The sequence below is a fragment of the Columba livia genome, chromosome 2 (genome assembly GCF_036013475.1).
Source record: "Columba livia isolate bColLiv1 breed racing homer chromosome 2, bColLiv1.pat.W.v2, whole genome shotgun sequence".
NCBI lineage: Eukaryota > Metazoa > Chordata > Aves > Columbiformes > Columbidae > Columba > Columba livia.
This window is the reverse complement of record NC_088603.1, coordinates 161,389,998-161,411,781: the sequence shown is the minus strand read 5'-3', so window position 1 is coordinate 161,411,781 and position 21,784 is coordinate 161,389,998. Positions and strand designations below refer to the sequence as shown.

The 21,784-nt window shown below is 49.0% G+C and overlaps 1 protein-coding gene across 3 annotated transcripts; it reads right to left on the bottom strand.

Annotated features, from left to right (window-relative positions):
• Positions 1-5: 5 nt before the first annotated feature.
• LOC102098890 (ubiquitin carboxyl-terminal hydrolase CYLD) lies at positions 6-20,677 on the bottom strand. Of its 3 annotated transcripts, XM_065054616.1 has the most exons (16): positions 20,545-20,665; positions 19,830-19,940; positions 16,277-16,742; positions 15,910-16,191; positions 15,607-15,676; positions 14,661-14,881; positions 14,089-14,242; positions 10,358-10,496; positions 9,645-9,755; positions 8,304-8,395; positions 7,256-7,322; positions 5,729-5,861; positions 5,346-5,454; positions 5,046-5,164; positions 3,032-3,251; positions 6-2,400 (listed from the first exon to the last, which is right to left on the bottom strand). In XM_065054616.1, the coding sequence occupies exons 3-16, from the start codon at positions 16,730-16,732 to the stop codon at positions 2,216-2,218; spliced, it is 2,358 nt and encodes a 785-aa protein (XP_064910688.1). In that variant the 5' UTR covers positions 16,733-16,742; positions 19,830-19,940; positions 20,545-20,665; the 3' UTR covers positions 6-2,215. The 3 variants fall into 3 exon arrangements, with proteins under 3 accessions (XP_064910688.1, XP_064910689.1, XP_064910690.1); XM_065054617.1 differs by lacking the exon at positions 19,830-19,940 and having other exon boundaries at positions 20,545-20,677; XM_065054618.1 differs by lacking the exons at positions 19,830-19,940; positions 20,545-20,665 and adding an exon at positions 16,907-17,093.
• Between the last annotated feature and the right edge of the window lie 1,107 nt (positions 20,678-21,784).

Genomic DNA, 21,784 nt, shown 5'->3' with positions numbered 1-21,784 from the left:
TTGCCTTCAGCTTCAGCATTTAATTCAACATCCTTCACTTCATGGTTTAGGGCTGAATAAAGTTCTGAGATGTGGCTGTTTTCTCAAATCTGGCCCAAATTCGTTACAGGGAGAAAATAAATCCTTTCCCCCAAGCTTGTAAAATATACAGAGCAGGAATTGAGCCTCCCAGGACCAACAAGGCCTGATGGTCATTATTTTAACAACAGGCTGGAGCTCCTGGTTGTGATGCTCCAGCTCCAGGTGCTACATCACACTTGGCATTTTAAGAGAGGAAAAAACTCCAGGAAAACCAAGAGCGGTTTGTTAATTAAAAATATATATATATAATTGAGAGCATAATAACCAGACGAGCCCAATCCCCACAGCGTACCTGAGTAGAGATTGTCCTGAGTTCTGAGAAGGAATGAAGAACTTTTTAAGTAGATGAGGAAACACGAGGAGACAGCAGCACCTTCTGCGGCCACAGGGGATTGGGCAGAGCTCAAAGTCCATTCGTTCGCGGGGTAAATCTGTCGCTACATCTCCCTCTCGCCCAACTTTTCAACCGTTGGTTCTTTGTCCATTTTTGAGGCTCTCCAAGGGTGGAGACTCCATCACCTCTCTGGGTAATTTGTGCCAGGGCTTGTCACCCTCATGGTGAGGACGTTTCTTCTTGATGTTCAGAAGGAACCTCCTGGGTTTCGGTTTGTGCCCAGGTCTGGATGTCTTCTTTGCACTTTCCCTTGAGTTATTTCTAGATCCTCCTGAGCCTTCTCTCCAGGCTGGAGACTCCTCAGCTTTTCCTCATACGAGAGATGCTCCAGCTCCTTCATCATCTTCATGGTCCTTTGTTGGACTTTCTTCATCTCTTTTGTACTGAGGAGCTCCAAACTGGATCCAGTTCTTCAGGTGTGACCTTACCAGTGTTGATCCCCTCCTGCCACCACTTTAAACCCAGCCCAGGACATTGTTTGTCTTCCCTACCACCAGGACATGTTGCTGCCTCGTGGTCAACTTGCTGTTGAAACCCAAATTTGGATGTTTTCCTTGAATCCCAACCCTGCTGTCAGCAAAAAAACATCTTAAACCACGTGTAACATGTGGCCCAAGCCAACAGGAGTGATATGAAGCTACGGGCTGAGTATTAAAATTACCCCACCTTGTATTAAATAGGGAAAAAAGAGCAGGAGGGAGATTATAGTGGCACATCTGGATGTGTCCCTCAAGGTATTTGGGCAACCCAGTTGATAGCAGTGACTCTCATAACAGCATCCCACTGTGATTAACTGCAGAGAACCCCCCACCAGTTTGCAAATTTACATTATTTAACTTAATAAATACCAGTTTCTGCACAGAGACCCTAAACCTGACTGCAGTCACGGCATAAAATCTAAAAGTGATCATTTTTTTTCCATTAGAATTCTGTTACCCATCTTTGGCGCTGATGTCAGAAGCGGATGCAAGATGGGACGCTAAAACCGAGGTTAAAACACAATTGTGTAGCAATAGTGGAGAATTTGCCAGAAAAAAGAGGAGAGTGTAATGAGCTCATATGCTGTTCCTCTGCTCCATCTTTTTTCCAGTTTGGTTCTTATAAAAATATGTATTTTTAAAGCATAGTTGCAGCTTAAAACATCCAATTCATCGCATGGTTGAAAATGAGGGATGGTGGGTAAAAGTGCCACAGTATTAGTGCTGGGTCAGGGATGGAACCCAGACCGAGACCAAGAAAAAACATGGTCCTAACCCATCTCTTAACCCCATGGGTGCAGCTCACACCTCGTTTTCTCACTCCACAAGTCCATGCGATGATATCTGACGTGGTTTTCTTGTCCTCTTTGCAAACATGAGGAAAACCGCTCATGTTTTTGATCAGCTGCTGGTCCTCAGCTTTGGAAGGGTTGGCAGGGAAAAAAGGATGTTGGGGAGGACTCTGAGGTAGAGCAGAGAAGGAGGGCGGAAAGGGAAAAGTAGGAAATGAGAACGAATTTTGAGTGTAAATAATTCAGAGTCCAGGTCTGCAGAAGTACAAACTATCGCTCAATAAGGCCAGGTACAGGATTTAACAAAGCCAGAGAGGCCGATGCGGATAGTTTGATGATAACCAGACGCTCAAAGAGGTAAGAAGAGGCAGAAGCACAAGCTCGGTGCACTCAGACTCCGGCTGCTTTTGCCAATGATGCTTGATCCGAGGTGATATTTCTGCCATCTGGCTGCTCTGCGGGTGTCGGCGTCATTTGTAAAGCGCCATCTTCTTGCTCTGGTACATGTACATGTAGGCGTCGCAGAAGAGGCGCTTGGCCACCCCGTCCATGTCCCGCGGTTGCTCCAGGGCCAGCACAGCCAGCGGCGAGTCCAGATATTTGGCAACTTCAGGGCACAGTGTTACTGTGGGGATGTTGAAACCGTTTTCATCACCTAAACCCAAAAAAGAAGGCGAGAAGTCCAATTAAGGTCTCAACAGATGAGTGCTTAAAGCTGAAGCAGATGCCATCATACTCAAGAGTAACGTAGTGAGTTAAATGAGAGATCTGCAAGTCAACAAAGGGGGAAAGGATGAGAGAGCGGTCCTCCCCGCATAACAGCTGGCTCAAAAAGTACCTCGTTTGAACGCAGCCAGAGATGAAAGCACCAGGAGGAACTCACACGTTTGGTCTGGCCATGCTCTTCTCTGGGGTCAACTTAAGCAGAAGAAAGAGCCTAAATTGTGAAGAAAAGCTGGAGCGAGCAGCACCCAAAAAATGAGCACTGCAGACACACACAGCTGCCCACTGCACAGCGCCCAGCTGTGATCAGGCTGGACATGAGGAAGAAATTGTTGCTCCCGAGGGTGGTGAAAGCCTGGCCCAGGTTACCCAGAGAGGTGGTAGATGAACCATCCCTGGAGACATCCCAGGCCAGACTGGACGGGGCTCTGAGCAACCTGAGCTGGTGAAGATGTCCCTGCTCATGGCAGGGGTGGCACTGGATGAGCTTTGAAGGTCCTTTCACACCCAAACTATTCTATGATTCCGCAATCAAAGCTCCGAGCCCACCACCACGTCCTCACCGTGCCTGTCAGCCATGCTGTCGAAGAACATCCAGTGTTCGTTCTCTGGGCCGTATTTCACGAAGGAGACGTAATGACTTGTCTCAATGCAGAGCACTGCGAAGAGCTCCATCTTCTCACGAGGGACCTGATGGCTGCCCCGGGGGTTCCGGCTGTGAAATTCTTCTGGGACGTGCAGCTTAGTTGGCTTGTGCGTTTTACGCTGGTAGTGGGAGTGAACCTGAGGAGAGATGACGAGGTGACATGGCTGAACTGAACCTGGCCTGGCAGAAAGAGGTGTCAGACCCAGCCAGCACTGGGCCCTTGTGGCCAGGAAGCCAATGGTACCTGGGGTGTATTAGAAGGGGGGTGGCTAGTAGATCGAGAGAGGACCTCCTTCCCCTCTACTCCGCTCTGGTGAGACCACATCTGGAATACTGTGTCCAGTTCTGGGCCCCTCAGTTCCAGAAGGACAGGGAACTGCTGGAGAGGGTCCAGTGTAGGGCAACGAAGATGATTAAGGGAGTGGAGCATCTCCCTTATGAAGAAAGGCTGAGGGAGCTGGGTGTCTTTAGTTTGGAGAAGAGGAGACTAAGGGGGGACCTTATTAATGTTTATAAATATATAAAGGGTGAGTGCCATGAGGATGGAGCCAGGCTCTTCTCAGTGGCCAACAATGATAGGACAAGGGGTAATGGGATCAAGCTGGAACACAAGAGGTTCCGCTTAAATTTGAGAAAAAACTTCTTCTCAGTAAGGGTGACAGACACTGGAACAGGCTGCCCAGGGAGGTTGTGGAGTCTCCTTCTCTGGAGACATTCAAAACCCACCTGGACATGTTCCTGTGCGACCTCACCTGGGCGTTCCTGCTCCAGCAGGTGGATTGGACTGGATGATCTTTTGAGGTCCCTTCCAATACCAAACATACTGTGATACTGTGACCCCTGGTTAATTCCCCACTGATCTGCCTCCCATGCGGCCAACTCCTCCCTGCATGGCAGGGAATGGTGATGTGTCAACAGGTGGGTAGCAAGAAGCTGAGACGGGAGATTGTCACCCTCCAAGACCAGGGAGCTGCAGGAATGCTCCTGGTGGGCCAATGTGGAGGGTCCAGCGCTCAACCCCATAAACGTTCCAGGCTTAGGGCTGGAAAGCTGCCTGGAGGAAAAGGACCTGGGGGTGTTGGTCAACAGGGGCTGAATATGAGTCAGTGTGTGGCCAAAAAGGCCACCAGCATCCTGACTTGTGTCAGCACTAGTGTGGTCAGCAGGAGCAGGGCAGTGACCGTCACTCTGTGCTGGGCACTGGTGAGGCCAAACCTCAAATCCTGGGGTCAGTTTTGGACCCCTCATACCAAGAAAGCCCTTGAGGTGCTGGAGTGACTTGAGAGAAGGGAACGGAGCTGGTGAGGGGCTGGAGCACAAGTGTGATGGAGCGGCTGAGGGACCTGGGGGGTTCAGCTGGAGAACAGGAGCTGAGGGGAGACCTTCTGATCTCTGAACTGCCTGAAAGGAGCTTGGAGCCAGGGGGGGTCGGGCTCTGCTCCCCAGGAACAAGCGCCAGGACCAGAGGAAAAGGCCTCAAGTTGCACCAGGAGAGGTTGAGGTTGGATCTGGGGAACAATTTCTTTCCCAAAGGGCTGTGGGGCATTGGAACAGGCTGCCCAGGGCAGTGGTGGAGTCACCACCCCTGGAGGGATTGAACAGACATGGAGATGAGATTCTCAGGGACATGGGGTAGTGCCAGGGGTGGGTTATGGTTGAACTCGATCATCTTAAAGGTCTTTTCCAACCAAAATTATTCTATGATCAGTCTGGGCAGAATCGGTTCTTATTTAGGCTCTGTCTAAGCAGAGAGCTCAGTAACTTGTGGTAATAATGCTGCTCAGGTGAGGGTGGTAGGACTGATGCTCAGGAATAGGCCCCTCTGTGCCCAACCTGAGCAGCTGCAAGGGGGAAATGTGGGTATTTGTGGGGGTTCAATGCGCCATCAGCCACCCAGGCAGATTTCACAAGCACCCAAAGAAACCGAATACCTGTGTGGAGCAGGAGCTGCAGAACTGCTTCAAGCCCTTAGCTGCAAACACTTTGTCTTTGAAACACTCCAAACACTCCAGGGTGGCAACGTTGCCACACAGGCAGCACTCCCTGGGACCTGCAGAGGAAAAAAGGGCGAGGGGATGAATCTTCTCCAGATCTCGCCTCAAATCTAACTTGTCCTGCCCAACCTGGTGTTCAGAGAAGAATAACGACACCAAGATCCCACCTCACATCTGCTCACAACCCCAAGAGGTGAGACCTGTCGCTTGGTTGCTCACAGTCACCCAACAACTCACTGTCAAGCAGCAGATCTGTGATATCCAGCTCCAAGGAAGGAATGATTTTGCTGAACATTTTATATTCCTTCCCAAAACGCGGCATTTGGATGATGAAGCAAGACGGGATCTGGGAAAAGAAAGGCAAACGAGTCACCTTGGTAGAAGAGACAAACCCCAGAGACTTTTCTTTCCAAATTGCTCACGGGAGTAAAGACTTTCTGCTCCACTTATCACAAGACAAGGCAGCAGGGAAAGCAAAAGTCACACTGAGATTCCCCAAAACCTCTTTTGTGTGGGTGTTTCTTTGCTGTGTTGGATATAAGACACACTAGACCCACTGCAGACTCACAGGTGCATTGGAGGAAGCAAAGAAGAGGCAGCAGAAGGTAACCTGGGCTCACCTCCACTAGCTTCAGATCGGAGGAGAGGAAGGAGCGTTCCACCAACTGCTGCACGTCGGGAACCACCAGATCGTCCTGTTTGTCCATAAATATCTGGTAACAGTAACAGTCCTGCTCCTTCTGGCCTCCGGACCTGCAAGGAGAGGGCACGGGGCCGGTTTACATGGTGTCGCAAACATCTGAGCTCCCAGAGGACATAATGGTTTTGTCCTGCAAGAGCTTCTGGGCTCGAGGTGCCAAGGGCTGCTTGGTGCAACGCTGACACGAAGCAGCATTTCCAGCCAGAAACACTAAATATGTGCCGTGAGAAGAGGAAACAAGGATTATCACTGCTTAAAAGGAGTCTATAAGAAACATGGGGACAGACTTTCTAAAAAGGCGTGTTATGACAGGACAAGGGGGGGTGGTTTTAAACTAAAGGAGGGGAGATTCAGGCTGGACATGAGGAAGAAGGTGGTGAGAGCCTGGCCCAGGTTGGCCAGAGAGGTGGTGGATGAACCATCCCTGGAGACATCCCAGGCCAGGCTGCACGGGGCTCTGAGCAACCTGAGCTGGTGAAGATGTCCCTGCTCATGGCACTGGATGTGCTTTAAAATTCCCTTCCAACCCAAACTATTCTATGATTCTATCCTTCAGTCTCATTATCCTTCCACAGCATCACATCTACAGACTAGAGTTGGACCAAGGGTTGGACTCGATGATCTCTGAGGTCTTTTCCAACCCAGTTGATTCTGTGATTCTGTGATTCTGCTCCTATAAGCAAGACTCGATTTAAATGTAAATATTAAAAGACATTTCAATATTTTTTTTAATTAACTGCACTGTGGCACAATCAAACTCCTTCTCAGATGAAAAATATCTATTTATAACTGCACACAGAAAAGCCACAGAGCAAAATTCGGTGCGTTGACAAGGTGAGTTGTGTGCAGAACATCTCCCTACATCACTGAGCCGGGAGAGAAAGGATTTCCTTGAAATGACCCTCTGCAGGGGAGCCGCAGCACAGAGTCATCTCTATGCTCAGCCTTTCCAAGTACTCCATGATCTACGGCTTGACTGACATCTCCACAAAGGAGCACAGAAAGTGAACAATCCCCTTTTATGCTCCCAAACAGCATGGTTATTTTTGGCTTCCGTCAGCCTCTCGTTCTCTTTGTAGAGCCCTGAAAAAACTGGGACTGTATCCATGGACTCCCCGGGTTGAGAGGCTGCAGGACCTGAGCCAGCTCGACAGGCTGGACACATCCCAAACATCCCCACAGGCTGTTAAAGAAGGACACGACGTTTCTCAAACCACTCCTGGCTCTCCCTAAGGTTTTAATCATCATTTTTCTGAAGGTGGCACCTTCAGGGAAAGCTTAGAAGTGTCTTTTCCTGGATGTGTCACCTGGGACAAGCAGACAGGAGCTGCGGACAATTCACCAAGTTGTGCCTCCAAAGCATCGATGAAAAGGTGCAAGTAACACCCGGTGATCGTGAGGTGGGTAAATAACGAGGAAATTGTATTTCTTCTATAAGGACACTTACTGCAGTCTCAAGAGCGGCTCTATTCCCAGGATCTGGTGCATGATAAGGTTGAGGAACTCCTCAGGATCTGGAAGGTGAGAGAAAAGCGTGGGTCACACCACAGCGGGAACACTGTGTCGCCTCACGGCATCCAGGAGGCAAAAGCCGCTGAATAAGCACAAGCCAGAATTGTGTGAACCTGGGATCTTTTCCTCTGGGGTAAAAAGCAGAGAACGCTTGGTTAATGAATAAATCCTAGAGGGAGATATTGCACAAGCTGGGCCATCACAGCAACGTTACCTCAGAGACCTTAACGGACTGTAACTGCCAACACCAAAAAATACAAATCTGGGATAACTATGGAAATGAAAGAAACTGAACAGTTAAACTATCCTCGGCTATATAAATATACGATAGTATAAAACACAAGTGCTGTTCACTGACAAAATACCTGCTGTTTCTGGAAGAATCAATGCCATTTGTTTACTATGCTGGCACTCGGAGGTTGTTGCAGTGATATTAAATTGTTTTGGTGTTGTAAACTACTCAAGGTCACGCTGTGCATGGATGGGAATGTGGTGATTGCAACCACAGAGAGCTGGGCTTCAGCTCTAAGTGTTTTCTGTCTTACTTAAACCAAGACTAGAGGCTTTGAGGAACCTAAAATAACTTACCAGAGCTTAAGCTGATCTTGGCAAAATGAGAAATTAAGCAAGATTCTAGCAGGGGCATCAGGAGTGGACTTAGCAGGGTATAAGTCAAAGTATAAAGGTCAAGGAAATTTGCCTTGTTTAAATTCTGTACACACGGATCTTCCTCTCTCCCCTTAGCAACAGCTGCCACTGGCAATTCCCACCTTTCCATCAGACTTCAGGACAATTTTCAGTCAAAAAGCTGAAGTTTGAAAAGCTGAAAGTATTTCACACGTGCGTTTTTACATAAAGGAACAACGCAGCGGGGATATTAATGCACGTGCCTGGGAAAAGCGTATAATTAAGTTGTCAGCCCGATGCCGGGATGAGGCGGCACAGAGCAAAGCAGCCAGGGAAGGCCCTGGAGAGCGTGTTACCTTTCTCAGCGTTGGTAAAGCTGGAACACTGGCCCTTGTCTGTTAGCTGCTCCCTAAGGTGCATCACGCTTCTCGCCCTGACGAAGCCAGTCCTAGAAACAAAAAGTGGCTGCAGGTGATTCTATGATCTCTCCAGTGTATTTATTAATAAATCAGTGAATGGTTTAGGTTGGGAGGGACCTTTAAAGATCATCTAGTCCCGCCCCTGCCATGAGCAGGGACATCTTCACCAGCTCAGGTTGCTCAGAGCCCTGTCCGGCCTGGCCTGGGATGTCTCCAGGGATGGTTCATCTACCACCTCTCTGGGAAACCTGGGCCAGTATTTTATTACCCTCAACATAAAGCATTTTTTCCTTATGCCCAACATAAACCTGCCTTCTTTCAGTTTAAAACCATTACTCTTTCTCCTGTCACTACAGGCCTTGGTAAAATCTCTTTTCATCTTTCTTATCAACGCCTTTGAATTATTGAAAGGCTGCAATAAAGTCTCCCTGGAGATTCTCCAGGTCAAACCCCCCAGCTCTCTCAGCCTTTTCCCCCAGGGCTGTTCAGCCCTCGGCCCATTCCCGTGTCCCTCCTCTGTCCCGCTCCAACAGCTCCATGTCTGGCTGGTGCTGGGACCCCAGAGCTGGACGCAGAGCTCAGGGGGCTCAGGACATGGGGGCACAGGGGCAGGATCCCCCCTCCACCTGCTGCTCACGCTGCTCTGGGTGCAGCCCAGGACACGGGTGGGTTCTGGGCTACAAGCACATGTTGCTGGGTCACGTCCAACTTTTCGTCTCCAAGTCTTTCTCTCAATCAAATCTCAGCATCACCGAATGCCCCAGCACTGCATTTCTGCAGCCAGCGCCAGGACAGTGGTCCTCAAGGAAGATGCTAATGTTTTATGTTCAAGCAGCTCTCATTCCTCTCTTCCACACCTCTCTAGGGAGGATGGGGAAATAACATGGTGTCTTTGGTGCAAACTCCAAAGAATTTAGCTCTCATGCCATGATCCAGCCTGTAACCCATCCTGCCTTTGGGACTATCTGCTGATAAAAGTCGCTTCATCAGCTCCAGGATTCCTCCATTGAGTTGGTGTGAGCCTCAGGAATACCCCTTTTTATCCTTTCACAGCTCACGAGGCTTTATTGTGAGCAGGAGAGGATCAGGGACCTGCAGTAGGAATCACAACAGCCTCACAGCTTGGGGATAAAACTGGAAGAAAAACCTGATATGAAGAAGGTTGGGATGTGGCCAAGAAGAGAAACTTTCCAGGTAACCCTTTCCCTCAGTGACAGGCAGCAGAGAAGATATGAAGGCAGATGGATGATATACAGAATTCCCACATATTATACTCACTTTCGGAGGGGATTAACGATCTCATCGCGCAGGATGCTCTGGACATTTCTGTCGCGCAGCGGGAAGGGTTTGAAGAGCATGGAGTCCAGCACGGACGTACAGGAGAAGAGGCTGTGAAAAAGAGAGAGTGTGGTGTAACTCTAAAGGGGTTTGCAGCAGGACTTAGAACCGACCCGTTGTGCCTGGTGAACAGTTGGTGGCTTTCGTTTCCAGCAATCCACGCGTGCGGTTACAGCGAAGTGAGTGACAGCGCATCTCCACAGTGAGATAAACCACATCTGCGTTAACAAACATGGGTGACAAGCAAAGAAACGGCTCAGAGAGAAGGAAATCTCGTACTTCGCAACCAAAACTGCTCATGGGGGAGCACCACTGAGTCTTTTCCTCTCCGGAGAGTGAAGCTGGGAACCTCCTGGGTGGTTTCTTTGAAATGTTTCCAGCCATTACCTCCAGTGACAAGATTCAGCATGGTCCGAGTCCAGAGAACTACGATCTCTCACCGCCCTGCATGACAGACACATGGGTACCTTAGGTACTCATGGGGGTCATTTCAGGGCCTGAGAACCTTCCAGATGAGGAAGGAGATCAAAAAAGCATCAACCACCACACAGCCTCTAAATTTTCAGCCAGCTTGGAATTCTAGGGAAGTGCTGCAATTTAGAGCTCTGTCCCAATTAAAAAAGCACTTGTTTAATGAAACAGCACCTCCTTACCTGAAGAGAGTTGCGTCCATATAGCAGGAATTGCAGTGGCCTTGGATCCCCTTCATCCGTCCTTGCAGAACACGCACTGCTGCCTCGTTCCTGGGGGGAGGGAAACTGTCTGGAACCTGCGGAAGAACTTCTTGCCCTCCTGCAAGAGAAGCAAAAGAAATAATTTGTAGTTTCCCACCTCGTCTGGGTCAGCTCTGTCTTTCCCCGATGCTGCAGAGGTTCTGCTCTGCTCAGAAGTCGTCACTTCCTGCACCGCTCCTGCTGGGACCAAACCACAATGGGATGAAGATTTATCATCTCTTTAGTAAATCATCTACCGGAAACAGAGACAAAACCAAACGGTCTCTTTTTCACCAGAGCCGTGCCCTAGCAATCCACTCCACCTCCACCATCGTTAGGCCAAGCCTAACAAAGACAAAAAGAGCTACAAATGAGCTGGTGCTGTGTTACAAGCTTGGGATCTCTCCATTGAAGGACTTGCGACCCCAGTCCCAAGGGGACAAAGAGGCCTTTAACAGCCTCATCCCCTTGGCCTCTTGTCTCCTCAAGCTTCAAAGGTGGCTTTTTCAGCCTGGTCTTCTTTGGTTTCTTCAGCGTTCTCCCCTTGTGAGTCAACCCCCTCTCTTCAGTGTGTCCTTATGACACTTCTCCTTGTCCCTATTCGCAGTTTTTGGGCAGTCTCTACAGGAATCCCATCTTCTCGTTTATAGTTTCTAGTTCGCATTGTCTTTGCTCCAGAGGAATTTCCTCCTGTTCCAAATCAAACTACCGACCTGTTCTTCCCCAATCTTGTGATTGTCTTATCGTCACATCAAATTGATTTAATCATCTCTTCCTGTTCTTCCCCACACCTTCTTGTGAATGTCTTACCAAATTAAAATTGATTTCATTCTCTCTCCCTTTCTAAGTTCTCCCTTATTTCTCAGTCCCAAGTGCAACACTGAGGCCTTATTTTTAGAGCCACTGCAAAATGTTTCCCTGTATTCTCAGAAGAATTTTGGCTGGACGAGACCCTCAAGATCACCGAGTCCAATTCAATATTTAGTGCCCTCATCTACCATATCCCTGTATTTAATTACTGACCATCTCTCGCACTTGTGGGGACATTTCCTATAAATACCATAAGGGCAACCTAAAAACTGTAATTTTTTGGAACACTCGAAACAACTGAAGAATCTTAAACCACTGATTAAGATGCTCCACATGAGGCTTCTCCTTGTCCCACCGTGGCACCATCTCGCCTCTCTGTGACAACCTCAAAGCGCTCCCCTCATCCCAATTAAGACAAAGAATGAGGTTATGCCTTAAACATCTTGTTTTTGATACTTCAGGCAGAAAAGATAGGTGGCTGTGGAGGTAGACACCTTGTCTTTCCCAAGGTTTTGTGAAATGAAACGTCGATTTTTAAGACAGAGGCAATTAAGTGTTGCTGTGAAGGCCTCGTGGCCTAATTGGGATTGAACCACCTGTTGGACAATCACCAGAAGAAACCACAAACCAACAGCCAGCCCTGACGAGCAAAACAGAATCACAGAATGGACTGGGTTGGAAAAGACCTCAGAGATCATCAAGTCCAACCCTTGGTCCAACTCCAGTGCATTGACTAGATCATGGCACTAAGTGCCATGTCCAATCTCAGTTTAAAAACCTCCAGGGCCAGTGAGTCCAGCACCTCCCTGGGCAGCCATTCCAATCCTGACCACTCTCTCTGCAAAGAATTGCTTTCTAATCTCCAGCCTCAATTTCCCCTGGCAGAGTTGAAGCCCATGGCCCCTTGTCCTATTGCTGACTGCCTGGGAGAAGAGACCAATCCCCACCTGGCTAGAACTGCCCTTCAGGTAGTTCTAGAGAGTGCTGAGCTCACCTCTAAGCCTCCTCTTCTCCAGACTAAACAAGCCCAGCTCCCTCAGCCTCTCCCCATAGGGCCTGTGTTCAAGTCCCTTCCCCAGTCTTGTTGCTCTTCTCTGGACCCGCTCCAGCACTTCAATCTCTTTCCTGAGCTGAGGGGCCCAGAACTGAACACAACACTCCAGGTGTGGCCTCACCAATGCAGAGTACAGGGGAAGGATCACTGCCCTTGTCCTGCTGACCACGCTATTTTTGATACAGGATAGGATACCATTGGCCTTCTTGGCCACCTGGGCACACTGTTGGCTCATGTTGAGCTTCCTGTCCATTAGTCCCCCCAGGTCCCTTTCTGTCTGACTGCTCTCCAGCCACTCTGTGCCCAGCCTGGAGCGCTGCAGGGGGTTGTTGTGGCCAAAGTGCAGGATCCACCACTTGGCCTTGTTGAACTTCACTCATTTCGGTGGCAAACAATCACAGTATCACAGTATGTTTGGGATTGGAAGGGACCTCAAAAGATCATCTAGTCCAATCCCCCTGCTGGAGCAGGAATGCCCAGGTGAGGTTACACAGGAACATGTCCAGGCGGGTTGGAATGTCTCCAGAGAAGGAGACTCCACAACCTCCCTGGGCAGCCTGTTCCAGTGCTCTGTCACCCTCACTGAGAAGAAGTTTTTTCTCAAATTTAAGTGGAACCTCTTGTGTTCCAGCTTGATCCCATTACCCCTTGTCCTATCATTGTTTGCCACCGAGAAGAGCCTGGCTCCATCCTCATGGCACTCACCCTTTATATATTTATAAACATTGATAAAGTCCCCCCTTAGTCTCCTCTTCTCCAAACTAAAGAGCCCCAGCTCCCTCAGCCTTTCTTCATAAGGGAGATGCTCCACTCCCTTAATCATCTTGGTTGCCCTATGCTGGACTCTCTCCAGCAGTTCCCTGTCCTTCTGGAACTGAGGGGCCCAGAACTGGACACAATATTCCAGATGTGGTCTCACAAGGGCAGAGTAGAGGGGCAGGAGAACCTCTCTCGACCTACTAACCACCCCCTTCTAATCCACCCCAGGATGCCATTGGCCTTCCTGGCCACAAGGGCACAGTGCTGGCTCATGGTCATCCTGTTGTCCACCAGGACCCCCAGGTCCCTTTCCCCTACACTGCTCTCTAATATGTAATTTCCCAACCTATACTGGAACCTGGGGTTGTTCCTGCCCAGATCCAGGACTCTACACTTGCCCTTGTTACATTTCATTAGGTTATTCCCCGCCCAACTCTCCAGCCTGTCCAGGTCTCTGATGGCAGCACAGCCTTCTGGCGTGTCAGCCACCCCTCCCAGCTTAGTGTCATCAGCAAACTTGCTGATAGTACACTCTATTCCCTCGTCTAAATCGTTAATGAATATATTGAATAATATTGGCCCCAGTACTGACCCCTGAGGCAATGATAGGACAAGGGGTAATGGGATCAAGCTGGAACACAAGAGGTTCCACTTAAATTTGAGAAAAAACTTCTTCTCAGTGAGGGTGACAGAGCACTGGAACAGGCTGCCCAGGGAGGTTGTGGAGTCTCCTTCTCTGGAGACATTCAAAACCCGCCTGGACATGTTCCTGTGTGACCTCACCTGGGCGTTCCTGCTCCAGCAAGGGGATTGGACTAGATGATCTTTTGAGGTCCCTTCCAATCCCAAACATACTGTGATACTTCTGCTCAGTACTGTGAACTTCCCCTCGTTTGAAGACCCAGTTTCCAGAAGACTCTTGCTAATTAACATGAAGAGCGAACAGAGGAAGAAGACGAACCGCCCGCGCCTATGTAAGTGAACTGGGTTATAAAACTCATCCCTAATTCCTCCTGGTGGGACAGGACGCTCTCCCCGGAGAATTTACCGTAATCCACGAGGCTCGGCTCGCTCTGGCGCGAGCACTGGAAGCGAACGTCGGGCTGGCAGGACTGCAGCTTCACGAAGAGGCCGCGCTTCGGAGCGCAGTGGAAATAATACTTGCCCAGCCACTCGCCAGCAGTGACCCCTTTATCTTCATCCTGGGCATAAAAAGCGTTGAGGAATAACGTGAGTGAAGGATTTCCACAAACGAGGCGCAATCCCCCATTTAAGTGCCCGGTACAAGTTTAGTCCCATTTTGCTGGTTGTTTTTTCACTTATTCTGGTTCGATTTTGAACCTGTTGATGCTGCTTGTGGGATTTTGGATTATTCCATCCCATGTTCCAGTAACTTTGCTGGTGAAGGGAGCAAACCAACCGCAGTAATCACACCACAGACTCTCCTCCCCACTCTACGGGAAGGCAAAATCGTGTGTTCGCACTCTGACACATCGGAGGCCCAGGTGAAGCTGTGAGATCCACAGCCACAAGCTGATGGTGTTCATAGAAAAGAGAAAAACCAAGATTTGCCCGTTCTGATTTACAATCTCACAGCAGGAAATATTTGTCGCTCCTTACCAGTTCGACTCCTGCCATTTTGTGTGGGATTTGGGGCAGGTAGCCCAACCAGCGGATGATTCCTGACACCTGATTTCCCTTGTCCAAGGTGATCTGGACCATGGAGTTCACCTCCAGGGATGAATTTCCGCTCTCACACTCCTTGCCGCTCTCGCTTATATCTCGTTTCATTTGGTTCGGGTGTCCCAAGCCCATGTCGGACTCGAACGGTGAAAATAAACCTAGTGGGTAAGACAAAACGTCAGGTGAGGTAGGAAATCAAAGCCTAATAACAGACACTTCTGGATCTCACCTAATACCAGGTTTATTTTGAAATTATAGACCATATGGACAAGCTCAAATCTGAGCACCAGGGACACGAGGTGTAATTTTCAGGAGGTATTTCACTGATATATATGACCAAGCTGGTCTAACAGGCTGAGCCGGGATGATCCTGCTCCTCGTTTCTCTGCTCGAGGCCGCACCTGGAGCTAATCCAGCCCCTCACAGAACCATTTAACCTCCTAAAAACAAGCAGGGATTTATTACCAATTTATTTTTGCCTTTAGTGAGATGAATCAACTCAATGAAAAGTCTTGATGGCAAACACAATTTCTTGTCATGTCCAGTGACTCAAACCATCATCGCTGCCATCTGTGCCTTTCTGAGTTTGTCTGCACCAGGATGAAGCCATTTCTACAGTTAATTAAAGACTTTTTAATTGAGCGGTGCCTTCTCCCCTAGGAAATACTTCTGCTCTGCAATCAGCCTCTCTTTTCATCCCCCTGACAAATGGGGACACTCAGCTTTAGTTGCCTAATGCAAAGAGTTTTGTCCAGAACTTGAGACTTTTCTGCCTCCTGATCAACTAAGTCAGGACTAGTTGAAGCTTTGGTTGGATTTTCAGCTCCTCAGTGCCCTCCAGAGAAGAAATCAATGTGGGTGGACACATCTGGCGATAACTTACTTTGCAAGCTTTCCTTCACAACAGAGTCCATCGGGATTTCTCTGAAAATGTCGGTTGTTCCTTCTTCTTCCTAAAAGAAGAGACCAAAAAAATCTATCAGGTTGGAAAACCAAGAGCAGTTGGTTATTAAAACTGACATTTTTAGAGCAGAACCACTACGGATATAAGAGCCCAACCCCCAGCGTACCTGGAATACAAACCAATTTTTCAATTTTGGACATTCCTTCTCTTTCCTGTCCCATCTTCACATAGTTTTTAAAAAAGCCCCTAAAAATCAAGAAAAGGCAACAAAATTGCTCTTACCGGACAAACTTTAACAAACCATTGGGTTCCCTCCCTGTAAACGGCCATCGCGATTCCTTTTGTGAGGACGTCGTCAACATAGAAACTAACTGCATCTCCCACTTTCACGGGAACCTCCTCCTCCACATCCACTTTCAGCTTCTGTTTCATGAAACCATCGTCCGGCACCAGACTAAACTGGACTCTGCTAAACGGCAGGAAGACCCCGCAGTTCCGCTTACACTTGAAATACTCAACGCCATGATGAGACCCATCGCTGTGCCCTCTGTTTTCACCCTCGCCCTGAAAACACGCAAGAAACACACATTACGCAAGAAAACACACCAAGAGAAAATAAGCAATCGACTTGGTTTTTTGCCCGTTTTACCTGTAACTCCACCCCAAAGAAGAACGGAGACAAGCTGGCCGCGGTGTTTTTGTAAACGCTTCCAATGTAGCGGATGATGCCGGGGAAATGCTGCCGGTCGACCTCCACCATCACCTTTTGGCCCGGTGCGGCACGCAGAGCCGCCTCGAGATTCAGCCTCTCCAAGAAATAATTCAAGCGCTCGTCGTGGCTCCCGACGGCCAGGAGGAAAACCACCGCCTCCTCACGCACGGGCTGCAGGATTTCCACGTTGATCGTGATGGTGGAGCCGTCATCCAGCATGATGACTTTTAAGAAGCAAGCCGGGGGCCCATCATCGGGGAAGTTGCGCAGGTAACTCCTCTCGCTGCAGAAACACATGTTCCCGGCTTGAAAATACTTGCTGCCGTAGGCGCAATCCTCCGTCAGGATGTAATAGCAGTTGTCGTCCCCCGTCGAGGGCGGGAGGTTGGTCATCGTCACTCGCCTGAGAAAGGAAAGAGTCACGGCGGTGAAGATCCACGTGTGATAGTGCTGGATCTCCAAAAATAATTCAGGTTGGGTGAGGTCCTGAGCCCGACGCTGCGCTTGTCAAAGCCTCCCCTGGTCCCTTGTTCAGGGTTTGATGAGCCTCGTGGTGGTATTTCCCACCTTCTTGCTTGTTGCCGGTGCCTCCTGCCACCCCACTGCGCGTCTGCGGGATGATTCCAGCTCTATCTTCTCTCCTAAACCCTCCCAGATGTCACCCGGAGCAGCAGCTCGTCCGTCCTGTTCCCTGCGACACCCAACGGCGTCATTAAATTCCGCCTCCGGCTTTGGCTTCGTGCTTACGAGCCAAGCGAAGGTTGAATTCTGCCCTGAAAAAATTCCCTAAAAAAGGAATTTCAGGCTGCGACGAGAGCTCCTCGACGTGGTGTTAAAACCCAAAGAACACGCTGAGGCACCAAAGGTCGCCAGCTTTCAAAATATATTAAAAGAAATTCAAATATCTGCAATCAGAAGCGCATTTTTGCACTTGTTTTCTAGTTAAATCCAGTTAACTTCTGGTTAAATCCGGTTAGTTAAATTCAACTAAATTCTAGTGAAATTCGGTTCACTTCGAGCTCAATTCTAGTTAAATTCAATTAAATTATAGCTAAGTTCTAGTTGAATCCTAGTTAAACTCCAGTTGAATCCTAGTTAAACTCCAGTTGAATTCCAGCTAAGATCTAGCTAAACTCAGTTAGTTAAATTCTAGTTAAATTCAGCTAACTTCTAGTTAAGTTCAGTTAAAGTCTAGTTAAATTCTAACTTAATTCAGTTAACTTCTAGTTAGCGTCTAGTTAAGTTCAGTTAGCGTCTAGTTAAGTTCAGTTAGCGTCTAGTTAAGTTCAGTTAGCGTCTAGTTAACTCCTCATTAAATTCAGTTAGTTAAATGCTTGTTAACTTCTAGTTAACTGTAGCTAAATTCCATATAAATTCTAGCTAAATTCTAGATAAATTCAGTTAACTTCTGGTTAACTCCAGTTCACTTCTAGACAGAATCAGCTAATTAAATTCTAGTTAAATTCGTCTACGTTCCAGTCAAATTCAGTAGAACCCTAGCTAAACCTCACCCCTAGCTAAACCTCACCCCTAGCTAAACCTCGCTCAACTCACCCCTAGCTAAACCTCGCTCAACTCACCCCTAGCTAAACCTCGCTCAACTCACCCCTAGCTAAACCTCGCTCAACTCACCCCTAGCTAAACCTCGCTCAACTCACCCCTAGCTAAACCCAACCCTAGCTAAAACTCAACCCTAGCTAAACTCGCTCAACTCAACCCTAGCTAAACCCAACCCTAGCTAAAATTCAACCCTAGCTAAAACTCACTCAACTCAACCCTAGCTAAACTCGCTCAACCCACCCCTAGCTAAACCCACCCCTAGCTAAACCCACCCCCAGCTAAACCCACCCCCAGCTAAACCCACCCCCAGCTAAACCCACCCCCAGCTAAACCCACCCCCAGCTAAACCCACCCCCAGCTAAACCTCACCCCTAGCTAAACCTCACCCCTAGCTAAACCTCACCCCTAGCTAAACCTCACCCCTAGCTAAACTCGCTCAACTCACCCCTAGCTAAACTCGCTCAACTCACCCCTAGCTAAACTCGCTCAACTCACCCCTAGCTAAACTCGCTCAACTCACCCCTAGCTAAACTCGCTCAACTCAACCCTAGCTAAACCCACCCCTAGCTAAACCCACCCCTAGCTAAACCCACCCCTAGCTAAACCCACCCCTAGCTAAACCTCACCCCTAGCTAAACCTCACTCCTAGCTAAACCTCACCCTTAGCTAAACTCGCTAAACCCACCCTTAGCTAAAACCCAGCCCTAGCTAAAACCCAGCCCTAGCTAAAACTCGCTCAACTCATCCCTAGCTAAACTCATCCCTAGCTAAACTCATCCCTAGCTAAACTCATCCCTAGCTAAACTCATCCCTAGCTAAACTCATCCCTAGCTAAACTCATCCCTAGCTAAACTCATCCCTAGCTAAACTCATCCCTAGCTAAACTCATCCCTAGCTAAACTCATCCCTAGCTAAACTCATCCCTAGCTAAACTCAACCCTAGCTAAACTCAACCCTAGCTAAACTCAACCCTAGCTAAACTCAACCCTAGCTAAACTCAACCCTAGCTAAACTCAACCCTAGCTAAACTCAACCCTAGCTAAACTCAACCCTAGCTAAACTCAACCCTAGCTAAAACTCAACGCCAGCTAAACAGTACCCTAGCTAAACTCAACCCTAGCTAAACTCAACCCTAGCTAAACTCAACCCTAGCTAAACTCAACCCTAGCTAAACTCAACCCTAGCTAAACTCAACCCTAGCTAAACTCAACCCTAGCTAAACTCAACCCTAGCTAAACTCAACCCTAGCTAAACTCAACCCTAGCTAAACTCAACCCTAGCTAAACTCAACCCTAGCTAAAACTCAACGCCAGCTAAACAGTACCCTAGCTAAACTCAACCCTAGCTAAACTCAACCCTAGCTAAACTCAACCCTAGCTAAACTCAACCCTAGCTAAACTCAACCCTAGCTAAAACTCAACGCCAGCTAAACAGTACCCTAGCTAAACTCAACCCTAGCTAAACTCAACCCTAGCTAAACTCAACCCTAGCTAAACTCAACCCTAGCTAAAACTCAACGCCAGCTAAACAGTACCCTAGCTAAACTCAACCCTAGCTAAACTCAACCCTAGCTAAACTCAACCCTAGCTAAAACTCAACGCCAGCTAAACAGTACCCTAGCTAAACTCAACCCTAGCTAAACTCAACCCTAGCTAAACTCAACCCTAGCTAAACTCAACCCTAGCTAAACTCAACCCTAGCTAAACTCCCATTAACTTTTCACACAACTTCCCCCTCCCCATCTCACTTCTGACGCGACCACGACCCAAAATTTTTGTTCCACCATCCCAAAAGGGGCGAACGTAGACACTTCTCCCTGCAGGTGACCCTAGAGAAAAGTAAGAGCCATGCCCGTTTCTACACCACGCAGGAAATAAACAAGTTTAAAATAAAATGTCACTGCCATGGGCTTATGGGTAAAATTTCTTACAAGTTGGGAGTTGGGGGAGGAGGAATCGAGCAGCTCAGTCCTTTTATTTCCCTTATTTTCCATCCAGAGCAACTCGCCGCCGCCGTTTTGTGACTCTGCTGGCTTGAAATTCTGTGATTTGTTAAATAATAGAATTAAACAATAATATTCTGTGTCCCCCCAACCCCCATTCAATCTAAGACCTCAGTTTTATTTCACTTTTTATTTAAAGTTCTCTCACTACAAGGAATATAATAATCCCCCCCCCCGTGCTTTGAATGCTGCCAAAAGAAAACCAAAATAAACCATTTTTTATCGTAAAAAGCCAAGAATAAACCACTTGCCTCAACAAAAACAAGAATCAACTGGTTTCCTCGTTAAAAATACCCCAAGAATCAACTGGTTTCCTCATTAAAAATGCCCCAAGAATCAACTGGTTTCCTCGTCAAAACAAAAAATAAACTACTTTTCTCATCAAAACAAAAAAAAAATAAACCGTTTTTCTGATCAAAACCAAGAATAAACCATCTCTTTAATACCAAAATATGAACGATTTCCTCTCAGGTTGACAGAAATACAAGCACATCCAGAGCAATGAGTGAGAGTTGGGGGTTGTAGTGTTTCAAACGGGGTCGAAACCTGATGGATCAGGCTGAGGAGAACTTGGAAAGCGACAAATAATTAAAAATAAAGGAGAATTAAAGCAGTAAATTGAGGTTCCCTCCCCCGTTCTCACCGTTTCCCGCCGCCCCGGCTCTTCCGCCTCAGGGGCCGCTACCACAGAGCCGCGGGGGGAGCGCGGCCCAGAGTGGCGCCGCCACACGCCGGCGCTTCCGGCGCGGCCCGCTGCCTCCGGGCTGCCAGCCAATGGGGAAAGGCCGGGGTGAAGGAAGGAGCCAATGAAGGAGAGAGGGAGGGACTTGCGGCCGCGCTGCCCCGCCCCCTGCTAGGCCGTAAAGGGGCACGGGGGTTTCCCTGTGGGCCATGGGGAGGTGTCACCATGGAGCTGCCGCATGTGTCCCGTGTCCCCAGAGCCGTGTGCCCCAGTGTGTCCATAGCCTTGTGTCCCCATGGCCCAAGGTCCGCATAACTCTATGTCACATGTCCCCATGGTGCTGTGTCCCGTGTTCCCAAAGCTCTTTGTCCCCCTGTCCCAGTGTCCCCATAACCCTGTGTCCCCATAGCCATGTGTCCCCATGACCCTGTGTCCTTGTGCCCCTGTGTCCCCACAGCCTGTGTCCCCATAGCCCTTTGTCCCCATGGCCTAGTGTCCCCATAGCCATGTGTCCCATGTCCCCATGGTGCTGTGTCCTGTGTCCCCATAACCTTGAGTCCCCATGGCCCAGTGTCCCTGTGCGCTGTGTCCCCTGTCCCCATGGTGCTGTGTCACATGTCCCCATAGTCCTGTGTACCCAGAGAACTTTGTCCCCAGAGCCCTGTGTCCCATGTCTCCATAGCCCTGTGTCCCCATAGCCCTGTCCCCCTCAAGCCCTGTGTCCCTGTGTCCTATCACCCTTTGCCCCATGTCCACACAGCCCTGTGTCCCCAGAGCCCTGTGTTCCTATGACCCCATGTCCCTATAGCCCTGTGTCCCCAGAGCTCTGTGTCCCTGGGCCCCCATGTCCCCAAAGCCCTGCATCTCTGTGCCCTTTGTCCCATGTCCCCATAGTCCCATCCCCCTGTGTCCCCACAGCACTGTGTCCTCACAGCCCTGTGTCCCTGTGTCCCAATAAGTGTCCCCATAGTCCTCTGTCCGACATCCCCATGGCCCTCTGTCCTCGTGGCACCATGGCCCTGTGTCCCATGTCCCCGTAGCCCTGTGTCCCCAGAGCTCTGTGTCCCCATATCGCAGTGTCCCCATATCGCAGTGTCCCCATAGCCCTGTGTCCCATGGCCCCATGGCCCTGTGTCCCATGTCTCCATAGACCTGTGTCCTCATGGCACAATGTCCCCATGGCCCTGTGTCCCATGTCTCC